Raw genomic sequence first — 15,326 nt, 5'->3', positions numbered from 1 at the left:
GTACTATAGTTACCAAATAAGTTAAATTTTTAAGGACCACTTCGGTATCACTCCTAGATTATTTTGTGTAATCTAATTCATTGAATTCCAATGGATTCATATGGCACACTATATTCTAAAACAAAAAAAAAATTTGATGAATTCCACTTGAACCACTACACAAAGCAAATATGCATATATAACAATTTTTTTAAACTTTCGGATTTAAGAGCAAAAGCCCTAACATAAATTCATATCAATTTTTTTTCGATCGAATTTTAATCGAATTACAATTTCAACTAATTCCTGACCCAGCTAACATTTCTTTTTTCTGCCAAAATATATACATACATACATATAAAGCATTCAGTATTCTGACTATTTCGATGTTATACCAGCCGCAACAGAAACAAATCCACCAATTCTCTTTTCGTTTTGTTTTGTTGACTTCAAAATATGCATTGAAATTTTATTTATTTCACGCCCTCGTTTGAACATGAAATAAGCTGGCATTTAAATATTTGCAACAATTTTTATTTATCTTGTTGTTTTATTGGCAAAATTTTTGCAACTTGTTTTTGTGGTCGAAACAAGGACTCTGATCCTAGTGAGAGACAGAGGGTGAGGAAGAGTAAAACGGAAAAGTTTTTTTGCCAAATAATTGAACAAAAATTACAGTCCAATTGAATATTAATAAGCAATTTAGATCTAAACTAATAATAACTTCAACTGAAACTAATTACAGATGCAATGAAATAAAGTTACTAAAGCAAACTAACCATAAACAAGGCCGTAAAGCTGTAAATTATTTTGCAATTACAATGCAAAAACCAAAAATGGAATATTTGGAATTGGAATTTCTTAGATACCCTGTAATACGCACTTTGAAGAACACTGCTTTGCTTAGACATCAATGTATGAAAAATAAAAGCTAGTAAAAAAAATTGCTTTCGTTTAGAGAAATTGATTTTATATTAGCTAAGGAATAAGCAGAAATATGAAAGCATGTCCTAAAGTCTTTCTACAAATAACACAATTAACTTGATGAATCGAATGTGGATTATAATGGATTATGGATAATATGGAAATTCTGCGGCAGGAAGCTCTCCTTACGTGTATAAATCTAGTTTCAGTCCGGATATGAACTATCAGTTGTCGACTCTGAATAGTCGGTAAAAGTTGAAATTGCTCTCCATTTCCAAGTGGCATATGAACACATATTTTCTTAAAAATTGACATTAATTTACAAATAACAAATAATTTAAATATGAAATAGTTTGTTGTATCAGTATTTCTATTGGAATCTTCCATACCTATGTTATGTAAACGAAAATTTTGAGTCTTTGTTAGAAATAATTTGGCAAATTTGTAGATTATTAAATTGATTGATTTCTATACTCGTAACTATCATCACTATAAATTTTAGATGATAATAAATAACTCGCATAAATCAGATGAACAAAATATATTATAATCAACAAAAATTGTGCTTGGTTTGACCTTATTAGGCATCGTTATTATTGAGGGTATGTACATATAGATCGACAGCTAATTGGTTAAATGGTTTACACTTTATTATTTTAGATCTAAAAATATATTACAAATTTCCCCTATCTATTTAGCTTTAGATTCACAAAGAGATAAGAACAAAGTAGAAATGTTTATTTGTTTATTTGAAGTTGCATATGCACAAACACAAATCTATGAATGCTTTCATCTCCCTGTTACTTACATCAAGACAAACACAATAGACCCACAGGCTAGACTACAGGGTATAGGCAAAAAAAAAAAGAAGAGAATGAGATGAAACTGGCAATTCGCAATTGGCAAAGCTGGCACAAAACAAAGGCAAAACAATTGCTAACCGACCTAAGGAAGCTGTGCATGCATAACACATAGAACCACAAGGGCGTAGTGTGGTGAGGTGGACAGAGAAGGGTGAGGACAAGGCATAGCGAGGACATGCCAATGAAAAAGGCCTCTCGCACAGGACATGGCAAACACTCACTGGCATGCTGCAAAGATAGAGAAAAATGGCGTATGAAATGAAGCGGAAATGGTGCAAAATAGCAGCAAACCCACACCCCCGACCGCCTACTAACCATTAAAAAGAGAGATTGAGAAAGAGAAGGAGTGAGACACAGAGAGGAAGGTGGCTGGAGGCAGCCACTTACAGAGCTGAACTAATATGTACATTAGTATCCTTTGAATGCATGCGAACAACTGATAAATGTCTGGTCATGTCCTTACCTCAGTATGTGTGTGTGTGTGTGTGTTGTTGTTTCTTCTTCCTCTTCTTTTACCATGTATGGGTGAATGGTGAAATCGAGCGTCACATGAAAAATGCATGCCATTTATTTTATTTTATTCCATTTTAGTTTAGTTCTTGTGCCACAGACACAAACATCTGCCACTGCGGTGCAAGGCAAACAAAAAGCAAAATAAAATCGAGCTTTTGGCCAGAAAAAAAATGCAATTTGATAGGCCACACACACACACAAAGTAAAATATTTAGGTGATTTATGAGTACTGCTACATATATTGAAATAATATTCAAGTGCATCTCAAAGTATACCAATACATCATCCACACATACATACATACACACATATGTATATACACATATCGGGGTCAGAGATAGGCTCAATTTTGTAATTGCTATTGATTTATAGTTGGCCACAACTGCATCAGCATAAATATGCGATAAGCTGCGTCTATAAAAAAAAAAGGATCCCACACTAGCAACAGCTCGTGAGGCTGGTCAACCGCAACAAGTGCACAAGGACGAACAAGGATGCAGGTGCTCGTGTAAATGTGTGTGTGTGGATAAGCGACATGTGTCGTCTTTACACTCAAATGCACTTCAAACAAGCTCACGTAGTAGCTGTCCGTTTATCCATCTAACCACGTTCATTTTCCTTCTACTGCTCCGTCTCGTCCTGCTCAGCGCACAGATTACTTACCTTGAACATTGCTTACCTCCATGGCTGACATAAACTTCCGCATTAAATCGACTTTGAACTTGAAAATGTTTGCCACCAAGCAACCAACCCACCCAACCTCCTACATACGTACATGGCTATCTACGTGTTCATGTTGTTGGCATTTGAAGGTTACACATGCAACAAACCTTTCAGCTCCAACTTTTTCCTGTATTCTCCCTGTTTATTTTTTTCTTTCCTGAGCTAACCTTTTACTCATTAGGATTTTATTCATGCATATGTATGTACATAAGTGCATACGTGTGTTTTTGTACTATGTAGATATGACTGTTTGGAAAGCATTTCAAATGCTTAGCTGCTAATCAACTCGGACAAAAAGCAAAAGAACAACTGAAAACTAATGTTGCATATGATATACTCTCCACAGATAATCCCTGCTGCGTGGGTGGATTTGCAGATTTTGTTGATTAAAAAAGCTTATTTCGACGCGTTACGACTTAAGTTGATAAAACTTTACGATTAACTTACAACTTTTATTAAGTTTTGTTAACATATTTCTAATTGTATATAAAAAGTCAAATTTTTAAGTTCAAATGGGATTCGAACCCATATTATCGTTGTTCAGTTGACTAAATGACTGGGCCACTTAGACAACTCATCTACCAAAATCTAATTTAAACCAGAGGGCCGGGGCTAACTTCGACCGCGTCAAAGTTTGTATACCCTTGCAACTTTTTTGGTAAGTTTTTCCTTACCTATAGCTATCAAAGTGGAAAAACGTTTAAGCTAAAAGGGCTAATGTGTCCGAAAGAACGGCCTACAATCTTAGCATAGGAAATAACGAAGATATTGATCAAAGTCACTGTTTTCCACCGATCGTTCCTATGGGAGCTATGTGATATAGTAACCCGATCTTTATCAAATTTGGCACAGTCATTAACAGATAACAAATGTTTAATTTGAAAGCAATCGCGTCAAAAGTAACGAAGTTACTGACAAAAGTCACTGTTTTCGAAAGATCGTTCCTATGGGAGCTATATGATATAGTAACCCGATCTTAATCAAACTTGACATAGTCATTTATATCTGTAATTAACTCACCAATATTAAATTTCACGACAATAGCTAAGAAAATAACGAAGTTATTGAGAAAAGTCACAGTTCGTGACTTTGCCATTTGTATGGGAGCTATATGATATAGTGATCCGATCCGGCTGAATCCTAGATATACAATGCCTGCAGTATATACAAGCCTACATGCAAAATTTCAGCTCTGTAGCTCTTACGGTCTAGGAGGAGTTTGCGTTGATCCAGATGGACGGACGGACGGACGGACGGACGTACGGACGGACGGACGGACATGGCTATTTGAACTCGTCTCGTCGTGCTGATCAAGAATATATATACTTTATATGGTCGGAGATGCTTCCTTCTATGCGTTGCACACTTTTGACCAAAATTAATATACCCTTTTTGCAAGGGTATAAAAATATGGTTGTGTCAAAAATTGAAACTCAGAATAAAAACCAGAGGGACGGGGCTAACTTTGACCGCGTTGTATACCCTTGCAAGTTTTTTGTGTAAGAGGTCTAATGTTTGCGAAAGAACGGCTTAGGAAATAACGAACATATTGATCAAAGTCACTGTTCACCACCGATTGTTCCTATGGGAGCTATATGATATAGTTACCCGATCTTAATTAAATTTGGCACAGTCATTAATAGTTATGCTAAACTAAGATATATAAATTTTTATGACAATTGCTTCAAAAGTAACGAAGTTATTGACAAAAGTCACTGTTTTCGACCGATCGTTCCTATGGGAGCTATATGATATAGTCACCTGATCTTGATCAAATTTGGCACAGACGTTTACAGGCGTAATAAACTCTCTAATATTAAATTTCACGACAATAGCTCTGAAAATTACGAAGTTATTGAGAAAAGTCACTGTTCGTGACTTTGGCGTTTGTATGGGAGCTATATGATATAGTGGTCCGATCCGGCTGAATCCGAGATATACAACGCCTGCAGTATATACAAGCCTACATGCAAAATTTCAGCTCTGTAGCTCTAACGGTCTAGGAGGAGTTTGCGTTGATCCAGACGGACGGACAGACGGACAGACGGACGGACGGACGGACGGACGGACGGACGGACGGACGGACGGACATGGCTATTTGAACTCGTCTTGTCGTGCTGATCAAGAATATATATACTTTATATGGTCGGAGATGCTTCCTTCTATGCGTTGCACACTTCTAACCAAAATTAATATACCCTTTTTGCAAGGGTATAAAAACTGGATTGCATGGAAAATTTCTGTGTCATAATAATATTAGAATTTTTTAAAATGTAATATTTTAAAAGGACATGGGCAGATATTTTATCCTTTGGTGAGATTTATTGCGATTTTCATGGATCCTCCTTTCCCCGACGAGAGACTAAGATTAAAATTTCTCAAAAACTTTATAACTTAGGATATTTTGTGACTAGTTAATATTTATTTTAATGTTGAAGTGGGATTTTCAAGTGTTTCTGCCCGTCTGATTTGGAATAATTAAAAATTATATACAAAATATCGTCAAAATTTTGGGAAAAACCCCTAACCACGAGATTTATAACCCTGCCAGTTTTTGAGCGATCTTTAACTTTTAAATGTCTTTTGGTTCAAATGAATACCTTGAAAATTGTTTTCAACTCTCGATGATTATAATAATATGAAATGATAAACATAAGAATATTATGAACATAATATCTATAATCTATTTCATAAAGTGTTTTATTTTTCGTCGAATGAAAACATACTGATTTCAAGCAAAACAACAAAACATAAGAATGCTTGTTAGCCAGTTTACTTTTGTGGGTGGCATTAATATACCCCTTTCTGCAGACAGTTGGCTGTCTCTCTGAAGTAGTTTTTTGTGCAGTTCAAATCAAAGATGGTTATACTACACAAAGAGCCATGTTGCATTTGCTTGTTATGTTGCTGAATTGTCTATTTGCTTCGTTGGCTGCTGCTGCTGCAGTTGTCTGTTACGTGCTGCATTTTAATGAGCTTTTGCAGTCACTCACAATTGTATTTTCTTCAATTTTTTTTTTTTTAAGACAAATAGTCAGATTATTTGCAATTTTTGGTTTTGCTGCAATTAGCAAAACATACTTTTTGGTACTGTAAACACATGTCTTTACTTCTTAGATTAACGAACGAAGCAAAAGATTAATTGAAATTGCATTAAAGGGTTTTCAGTAACACAATATAGGTGTGTATTAAAGATAATGTCAATGGTTAATGCGAAATATCATTAGTCCGATCATAACACAAATTTGATTCGTTATTTCCTGTCTTACTGTTACTGTACTTTACTGTCTGCAGTATAGAATCTAAAATATAATTACATTTAATTGATTGTTAATGTGACTATCCTATATGTATATGAAACAAATAGTAGTGTAACAGAAAAGTTAATAAGAACGAAAAGAAGCCTTGAAAATCCTTAATTTCTTCAATAAATTTCCTTTCATAAGGTTTGACTTCCATATGTTTGTAGAAAAAAAAAATTATTCGTTATCCACAATCGTTTCCATTATCCCCGACGGAACTACCTTTTAGGGGGGAAACTCGATGGACTAGGTCCATATGTTTGTAGAGGTCCACTTTATTTGTACATGCTTACTTTTCTATATTCTTACTGACATATTTGTCAATAAGGTAAGCTTTCCGAAAGATTGTGTTTATGGTAGCTATATGTTCTTCTCATGTTGATCAAGAATATATGTATATTGTTTATGGGACTTCTTTATTCTCTGCATTACGAATATCTGGGCAATTTCATAATACATAATATACAAAATCATAGAAACATTTCGCCATATTTTCTTTAGATAGTTATATTATCAGTTGCATTACGAGTGCATTTCATTTTTAGCTTTTTTGTGATCTGAATATTTTTTAACAAGCCTGTTATATCCAGTCATGTCCATTTTAAGTATTTAGGTATGTAACTACTTCAACAGTGAATAGTCTATTCCAAACTAAAAGAAAACTCAACTTTTTTATTTTCTTATTAATCCATTTTATGTGTAAAATAAATAGTAAAATTCCAAAGTTCCAATTTTCACATGTTCAAATTTAGATATTATTTATCCCTGATCTGACAAATTGTAATTTAATAAGAAGCTACAACTTTCAACTATTAGTTTCGAGCTCAGCAACTAAGCCAATAGTTTTTTTCACATAAAATACCTAAGATCATTAGCTATAATTCATTTTGTTTGACAGTTTTATTGATTGGTACTAAAGTGTTTAACTTTTCTCATCTAGCTTTATAGATTTTTACATCTTACGACAGTGGCAGTTGGTCGTTATATTCAATCTCTTCTGCGGATATATGGGAAAAAGGGAACTTCAATCTAAACCAAGCAAATCCAAAAAGTTAACCAAAATATTTGCCTAGAAAGTGGTCTTCTAGAATGTTGCGGGTGTTGGTGGTGGCGGTGGGCATATCAAGTAACTTGCCGCACAAAGACATTACACATGCAACATTTTCGCTCGAGTTTTATGGCGCCGCAATGTATACTATACATTAGTATGTATTCTATACGCATATGTATGTGTGTATATATCTGTGTATAGTACGTATATTGTGTAGTTACATGCGATGACATTTTACCATGAAGCAGGGACTTTCTCTCCGGTTTCCCCTCTCTGTCTCTCTCTCTCTTTCCCTCACCCTCCCCTTATCACCCTTAGTCTATCTTTTGCTCTGGCTTTTTTTATGCGTTTTAAATTTATTTCGTTGGCGTTGTCGCAGCACAGAAGCCGCTGGCTGTGGCGCCTGTCGCACGCACGCAAACTTCCGGAACACACACACACACACACACATGTTCTTATTCTTGTTGTTGGTGTGAGCCTGGCCAACAAAAAAAAAAGAAATGAAAACAACTTTTGCTTGGCGCAGTCTTCATTTTTATTTATCGTGCAAAGTGATTCTGTGTAATTGCAGAAATTGCGTTAAATTATTTAACAAGCAAGCAAAGCAGGGCAAAAAAAAAAGAAGAGAGTGAGGATGTTGTTCCACAAGTAGTCGAATGAACGGCCCGGGAAGAGAAGGCGACTGATTGCGGGGAGATTTCAAATTCATTTACACTTTACGCACACACAATGTGCAGGAAATTGATATAATAAATTTCTGCAGCTGAAAATGTCGCACACACATTTTTCTATAGCAGAGCACCAGGAAATTATTTCTGGCAAACCAAATCAAAAAAAAAACCTATCTATATATTTGCCTGCCTATTTTGTATTGGCGTTGGGAAAAAAAAGAAGGAAAAACAGATATTGCAAACATTTGAAAAATTTATTTCAATTTATGTATATTTATGTGTTCTAATTGAATTTCCATTGCAGCTGGGCAAATGAATGTGGCTTGATGGATGGAGGGGGGCAATTGGCCCCTTAACGATGAGTGCCGGATGTAAAATTTACTTTAAGGATATGAATATGGCCCATAGCATATGAGAACAAACGGAAGAGCTTAAAAAACAAGTACAAAAAAATAACCAAACAAAAAAAAAACAACAGTACCAACAACCAACCAGCAACAATCCAACCAACAGAAGAAGCAGCAGCAACAACAACACTAAAAACACAGCAACACTGCCAGCAACAGCAATAAAAAAACCATTCAACCCGAAAGACGAGAAAAGAAAGGGGAAGAAAGTGAAAGACGCCGAAAGAAAAGTAAAAGCCAAAAGCCGAAATTGTAAACGTTCCCATGTAAACACTTGAAAGCTCGTTAGGATAATACATCCTGGCTGGAGCAACATACACACACACATACAATCTCATCTGCCACTCCCTTAACCCGTGTGTGTGTGTGTGTGTGTGTGTGAGTGTGCGTGTGTAATCATGCGACAACATAGTCTGAGTAGCCATAGCTGGAGCTACTCCCATTGCCACCGGGTCTCACCTTCATCTCACCGTAACGCCTCTTCTTTTGGGCCATTGCCATTGCATAGTCGCGCTTCCGTTTCCGTCTACGCTCACTCGCCTCATTTCCGCTGCGGCTGCAATTAAGCGAACTAACCCCCCGAAAAACTACACTACCAACTAGCAACAGCAACCGTTGGAGCAACAACAACAGCTACAAAATGGCACACGAGACTAACTTTAATGGTATGTAGTTTAAACTTAACCTTAAGCTTTAACTGAATCAAATTTGTTCTTATAACGTTCACAAAATGGTTCATTTAAAAATTTACCTGCCATTATCTAGAGGACTTCCTCGTGATGAGGATATAATAGGTCCCATAGACTGTATTTAAGTATCCTTGAGATAAAAAGCATTACCATATATTTGGGGAATTCCTCAAGATACTCCCGATTGATTTTAAACAAATGTATGACAGCTCGATTATTCCACTTACAGAACACATCGCTAGTTTTATTAAAAAGTGGCCTTACAAGGGCAATTTGAGGAAAACTATACAATTCATCGATTTTCCATTAGTAAATTAAATAAGTTATAAAAAAAAATAATAATACTGATTGAAATTTCTACCCATTATGGAGCCTGGCCTATTTAATTGATACATACAAGCTTAAGATAAATGTATATTTGCATACATATAATAGCAAACCATTTCGTCAAATAAATTAAACCAACAAGATATCTATCTAACTATTTATTTTATAAAAGTTAAGCTATACCATTAATAATTGTCTAATTTTTAATTCTTGTTTATTTCAGATGCTCTAGACTATATATATATAGCGAATAGCATGAATGACAAAGCCTATTTAATAGCAGATCCTCAACCAGATCCAAAAGATGATAATGACGATGATAACCATGTACTGTTAAATGAAGAGGAAGAGGAAGGCGACGAGGAGGACGATTTGGAGGAGAATAGTAAAAATAACAACAACAGTAACAACCATCACTATTACAACGATGACAATGATTTGCCAACTGTCAGATCCTTGGACGGAATCATTCCCAATACAGATACGTCAACCAGTTCACCCCTGGCCACGGCAGCCTTTGCGGCAGCCGCTGCAAGTGCTTCAGTTGCCGCTGTTGCTGCCCGCATAACTGCGAAGGCGGCACATCGAAGTTTGGCCAACAATAGGGCGACAGCGGCATCAACAATACAATTGATCGATGTGGACAATAACTATACAAATGTGGCTGTTGGCCTGGGTGCCATGCTATTGAATGATACACTCCTACTCGAGGGCAATGTGAACGATACGGCATTGAGCATATTTGGTGAATTTGTAAATCGTAGCGGGCAATTGGCAAACGATAGCACAGCTATCAATGTCACTGCCAGCAAAGTGGATGTCGATGCTGAGGATGACTTCACGCAATTGCTGCGCATGGCCGTTACATCGGTGCTGCTGGGCCTGATGATACTCGTCACCATAATTGGTAAGTACATGGAAACGTCATTAGAAAACAGCAAGAAACAAAAACAAAAAAATATATAAAAACAAAAAACAAAACAAAAAAAAAGAAACAGGGGGAAAGGAAACGAAAGCCAAAGTCCAAACATAGACATAATTATTTCCGCCAGTTTGGCCAGGCCTTGTGCCTCCCCGATTCCATTCAAGCCGATTCCTAGCCCCATCTCTTGCAAGTAAATTCCACGAATGCCGGTCTCAGGCACGCGCTTCGTTCCCAAATCCGTGGACACAAAAATACAGAAAGAGAGAGAGGAAGTGCGAGGATGGTGGAAAGGGGGAGTGAGCCAGATACCATGGCCCAGAACGATGGGCGATGGGTTTGATGGTAAACGGGAGCAAGCATTACACTAGGGAATATGGCAAACAATTCAATAAGAAGGCCACAGAAGGAGGAGGCAGAAAGTAGATAATAAAATACGCGTAACTGATATTTATGATGCTGGGACCATTTTATATTATTTATTATTGTTGTTGTTCTTATTATGGCTTGGCACACTGGGATGGATCACTGATTTACATTGACTAAAATACATAGATAAATTACCATTCCAATGTTTCAAATACAATTGCTGCAAAATATCCAGAAATGAGAATGAAAAAGTATTAAGTAATCAATGGATGGATATTTTTACTATAACATAATTGGGTTAGTAACATTTAATAATCTAGTAAGTTTTAATCGGTAGCGAATCTAGGTGATTTCTAATTAATAATGTGCAAATATTACACATACGCACCGTGTGGCAATCGGAAGTAAATAATCTACACTTAGTTCTTTTTCTAAAACCTTTTAAATTATGTATATATTCCATCTTCCAATCGATAGAGGGTTTTTTTACATTCAAATCCTAAGCTTCAAGTTTGAATTCCAATATATAAAAAACTATGAATATTTTTCCTTCTTTCTTTTATTTCCACATGAGAAATAAGATTTTAAAAGTTCTATACCAAAGTTAGGTCTATTTTTCTGCTTATCCTAAATCCTTCTTATTGACCCAATGTGCTCTCTGACTGGGACTGTATCAACAGTAACAGCAGCAGCAGCAGAAGCAGCGTCAGCTCAGGCTCAGTCTCGTTATTAATAAGGCGGCTCAATGACAAGGACGAGAACAAGGATATCCAGCATTGTTGTTTGGGCCACATTCATTACACGCATTTAGCCATAAATCCAAAGGCAAACATAGGCAAAAAATAAAACGAAAAAAAAAGAAGCGAAGCATTAAAATTGACAGTCAATCAATCAATCAATCACAGTTGTTATTGTTGTTGTTGCTATGTATTGCCGTTTTTATTGTTCTCGGTTTCTGCTCTAGGAATTACCATTACGAAATGTATGTATATGTATTTATGGTGAGCATTTTAAAATGTTGGAAACATACGTGTGGAAAGTGTAACAGACGGAAAATTGATTTCATTAATTTAAGTAGATTTCATTTAATTTAACAGCCAGCCAAAACAAGAGCAAAAAGCACAATGCCAGACAACAAATCAAAAGCCAAATGAAAATCATCACCATTTATATGCATGTCTTCTTTGCATTTAGCTTTCACTTTGCATACCCAGCAAATTTTTTGTCTATGAGGGCATATTTTTCTAAGGAATGGCAAATGGAAATTTAATTGCTTTTCAATGATTTTTCTGCTTATTCTATTATGGCAATTCCATTAATGGTTTCCTACACTAACAAAATTTAAAGTTACTTTCAAAGGGTATTTACAATTCGAAGCGACTTTATAGTTAGTCTGACCCTCCTCTGGTTAGAATTGGATTCTTCTCATTTAATTTGCGTTTATTTAGTTTAGTTTTCTTTTTGTTGCCTCATTGCTCGTTTAGAGAAAGAAAATGCTAATGAGTTTTTCTATAGCTCTGATAAGTAAAACGACAGCTGTTGCCATCAAAAATTGTCTGGTAAACGTAAAACTTATTTTACAAATGGAAAATATAAAATGTATACTATACGAAATTGAAAATTTCTATTTGTTGAATCTGTAATAAATGTCGGTCAATAAATAGAATGTTAGAACTTTGTGTAGACTTACATATGTTATGAATATTTTAAATAAATTTTTAGAAATTGCTTTGAACCAAGTTTTAAAAGTCATGCAATGGCAAGGTTTTTGTGCCAACATTTTCTTTGGGCTAAGAGACATTTCTTCATAGGCCAAAAGCAGAAAGGAAAATAAAAGAAAATTTTTTGTGCTTTTTAAATATTTTCCAAATTTTTTAAAGCTTCCCTCGCAGTCAGTGAACCTGCTAGCTGCTTGTCTACTTGCCTTTACTTTGACACTGAAGTGTCTAATTGCATGTGTGTGTGCTGTCACCAGGGCAGTCGGCAAATTCAATGCCACAAATTGCATGTCTCGCACCTTCTTACACCTTCAAGTGTGCCACAAGTAGTCCTGACAGCCAGTAGAGAGAAGAGCAAGTGGTACAACTAAGAGACATCAAAGGTTGCATTCCGCCCATATCCGTCTCACACTCGTAAACACCCACACACACACACACTCATTCGGTGAGATGTGAAGACCCCTTACACCCACCACCCACCAACCATCTAACTAGCAGCCGCTGACACTGTCAATTTCTCAGTGGGATAGGGTAAAGTTTACGACAGCGCGATTAGCTCATGTCGTTTATTTTGGCTTTTGTGAACTTTGTCTCTGGCATTGCCTTGGCTCAAGTGCAACAATGGCAGACTAGAAGATGGCTCACTGGGTGGCTGACTGTTTGGTTGGTTGGTTACACTGCACTGCATGGCATGGCCAAGTTGTAGAATAAGATTCTCATTTCATTTGGCACAGCAGAAGCGCGCATGCATGACCCATCCAAAGAAGAAGAGCAAGTTTTTCACAATTTTCGAAACGAAAAACTTTATCCGGTTTTGGTGCGGTTTTTGGGATTCAGTTTCTTTTTTTTTTTTGTTTTTAGGTTTCTGCAGCTGCTCTCGAAATTTGACGTAATTGAATTGAAAAGTTTTTGGTATTCACTTCTCTTTACCCCCCCACATACAATCATCTTCACCCACGCCACTACGTTTCGAAAAGAACTATAGTCAATTTTCGCAATTAGGCTATAGCCAGTGTTTTAATTTGATTTTCATTGTGCTTTACTTTTTTGTTTTCTCTCTCTCTCCCTCTCTTTTACAGGCAATGTGTTTGTCATTGCGGCAATTATATTAGAACGAAATCTACAAAATGTGGCCAACTATCTGGTAGCTTCATTAGCTGTAGCTGATCTATTTGTTGCCTGCTTGGTGATGCCTTTGGGAGCTGTGTACGAGGTGAGTTCACTACATATATATAAGCTATTTCTTTAATTTATAATTAACGATAACGATGCACAAGCATCTCAGTAATAAAGACAATTATGCCAATAATCATGAATGTTATATAGAAGTAAAATAAAATGCTAAAGAATTGCAAATTTAAAGGATCCAATGTTGTGACTTCAACTGGAGCATGTTTGTAGTAGCCCTGTTCAGCACCCATTTGGGTGCCACTTTTGATAAATTTGATGAACAATCCATTTGATCGCACTTGATGGTTAAAAGCAAAGAGGGCTCTACTCAAGGGACTTCCCATATTTATGGCACAGCGAAGAAATCGTGGAGCCGAGCATAGATCATTGTGGGCTATCTTCAACTTGGGATACTCCAAATGCCGTTGAATATATGTCAATTTTTCAAAATGATGCTCTTCGATCAAATAAGCATAATTCATGTCCAAAGTATTCAGAAGGTGGTCCATAGTACTAGAATTCACCAGCAATAGCTGAGGCATCAACTCGATAGGCAAACTGTCATGTTCAAACAATTCTCGAACAGCAGTATCAGTGTACAATATGCGAAGACCACTTGCCTTCATAGTCTCCACATCGGTTATGGTTGGTTTATAGTACCCAGAAATGAGATGCATGGTCAAAAAGCTTGATGCAATGTTGAGAGATGTGAATAGAAATAAATAAAAACTCGTCTCGACATGTTTCTCTGGCGCAGTTAGTCGTTGAAAAACGCGATGGGTACGTGGTAATCCAATGGATAACTGCAAAGAGCTCTCCACTGATGTAGACAGTGGCTGGCGAGGATTGGTCAGACGTTTGATGAAGAAGTGAACCAAAATGCAAAACAATATGAACATTCGAAAAGAACTTTTACATATGGTTCCCAAATACGTGTACTTCGGCATCGGACGTCTATTTGGTACCGCTAGACAGACTCGTGAAACGACAACTAATGGACTGATTTGGCACAGTCCGTTATCCTCAATCAGATTGGGGGATATGGCAACATTACGATCGCCGGCCACGCGTTTAAAATTTTCCTTAAAATTGTCCTTGTCTGGTAAGTGATAAATCTCCAAAGTGGCATTTATAAAACGTGCAAATTCAACCAGTAAAATACCCAAAACTCCTCCTAACTGAAGTTGACTTTCGCCATTGACACCATCGTTTTGAACCGTGGAATTGTACTGAAAGGAAAAGAAAATCACAAAAATTAACAAATAGGCAATAGAATGAAAGAAAGACTCAGTCCGTAGAAAGAAAAGCAAAAAAAGCAGAATGCCCTAAAGAAATATAGCTAGCTACTTCAAATAACTGACTATCTTATACCTTTTGAATTTAAGAAATATCTGTCATATACATAATAGGCTATAACTAAAAACGATCTTCTTGTTAAAGAACAATCGACATTTCTGAATATCAAGCTAACACAAATATATATATAATATAAGGATAAGTAAAACTATTGTTTAATGGATTTTCGAAATTAACTCACCACAAATACATCAGGCAATTTATCAAAAACAGGCACACGAATTTTCATATGATGCACATTAAAATTGAATATTAAATATTTTTTAACAATATTCTGGGATATTCGTCCCGTTAGATTTATAGTTATAACTTTCGAGCGATAGATAAAACCGTATATATAAT

The 15,326-nt window shown here is 36.1% G+C and overlaps 1 protein-coding gene across 1 annotated transcript in view; it reads left to right on the top strand.

Annotated features, from left to right (window-relative positions):
- Positions 1 to 15,326, top strand: part of LOC6638429 (5-hydroxytryptamine receptor 2A) — an 88,845-nt gene that overhangs the window by 26,759 nt on the left and 46,760 nt on the right. The window contains exons 2-4 of the mRNA XM_023177423.2: positions 8,331 to 9,098; positions 9,673 to 10,356; positions 13,538 to 13,671. Of these exons, the coding sequence (XP_023033191.2) occupies positions 9,074 to 9,098; positions 9,673 to 10,356; positions 13,538 to 13,671 (843 nt within the window). The 5' untranslated portion in view covers positions 8,331 to 9,073. The remainder of the gene's footprint in view (positions 1 to 8,330; positions 9,099 to 9,672; positions 10,357 to 13,537; positions 13,672 to 15,326) is intronic.

This window comes from Drosophila willistoni, assembly GCF_018902025.1.
Source record: "Drosophila willistoni isolate 14030-0811.24 chromosome 2L unlocalized genomic scaffold, UCI_dwil_1.1 Seg139, whole genome shotgun sequence".
NCBI classification, from domain to species: Eukaryota; Metazoa; Arthropoda; class Insecta; order Diptera; family Drosophilidae; genus Drosophila; species Drosophila willistoni.
This window is presented reverse-complemented; position numbering and strand designations above follow the sequence as displayed.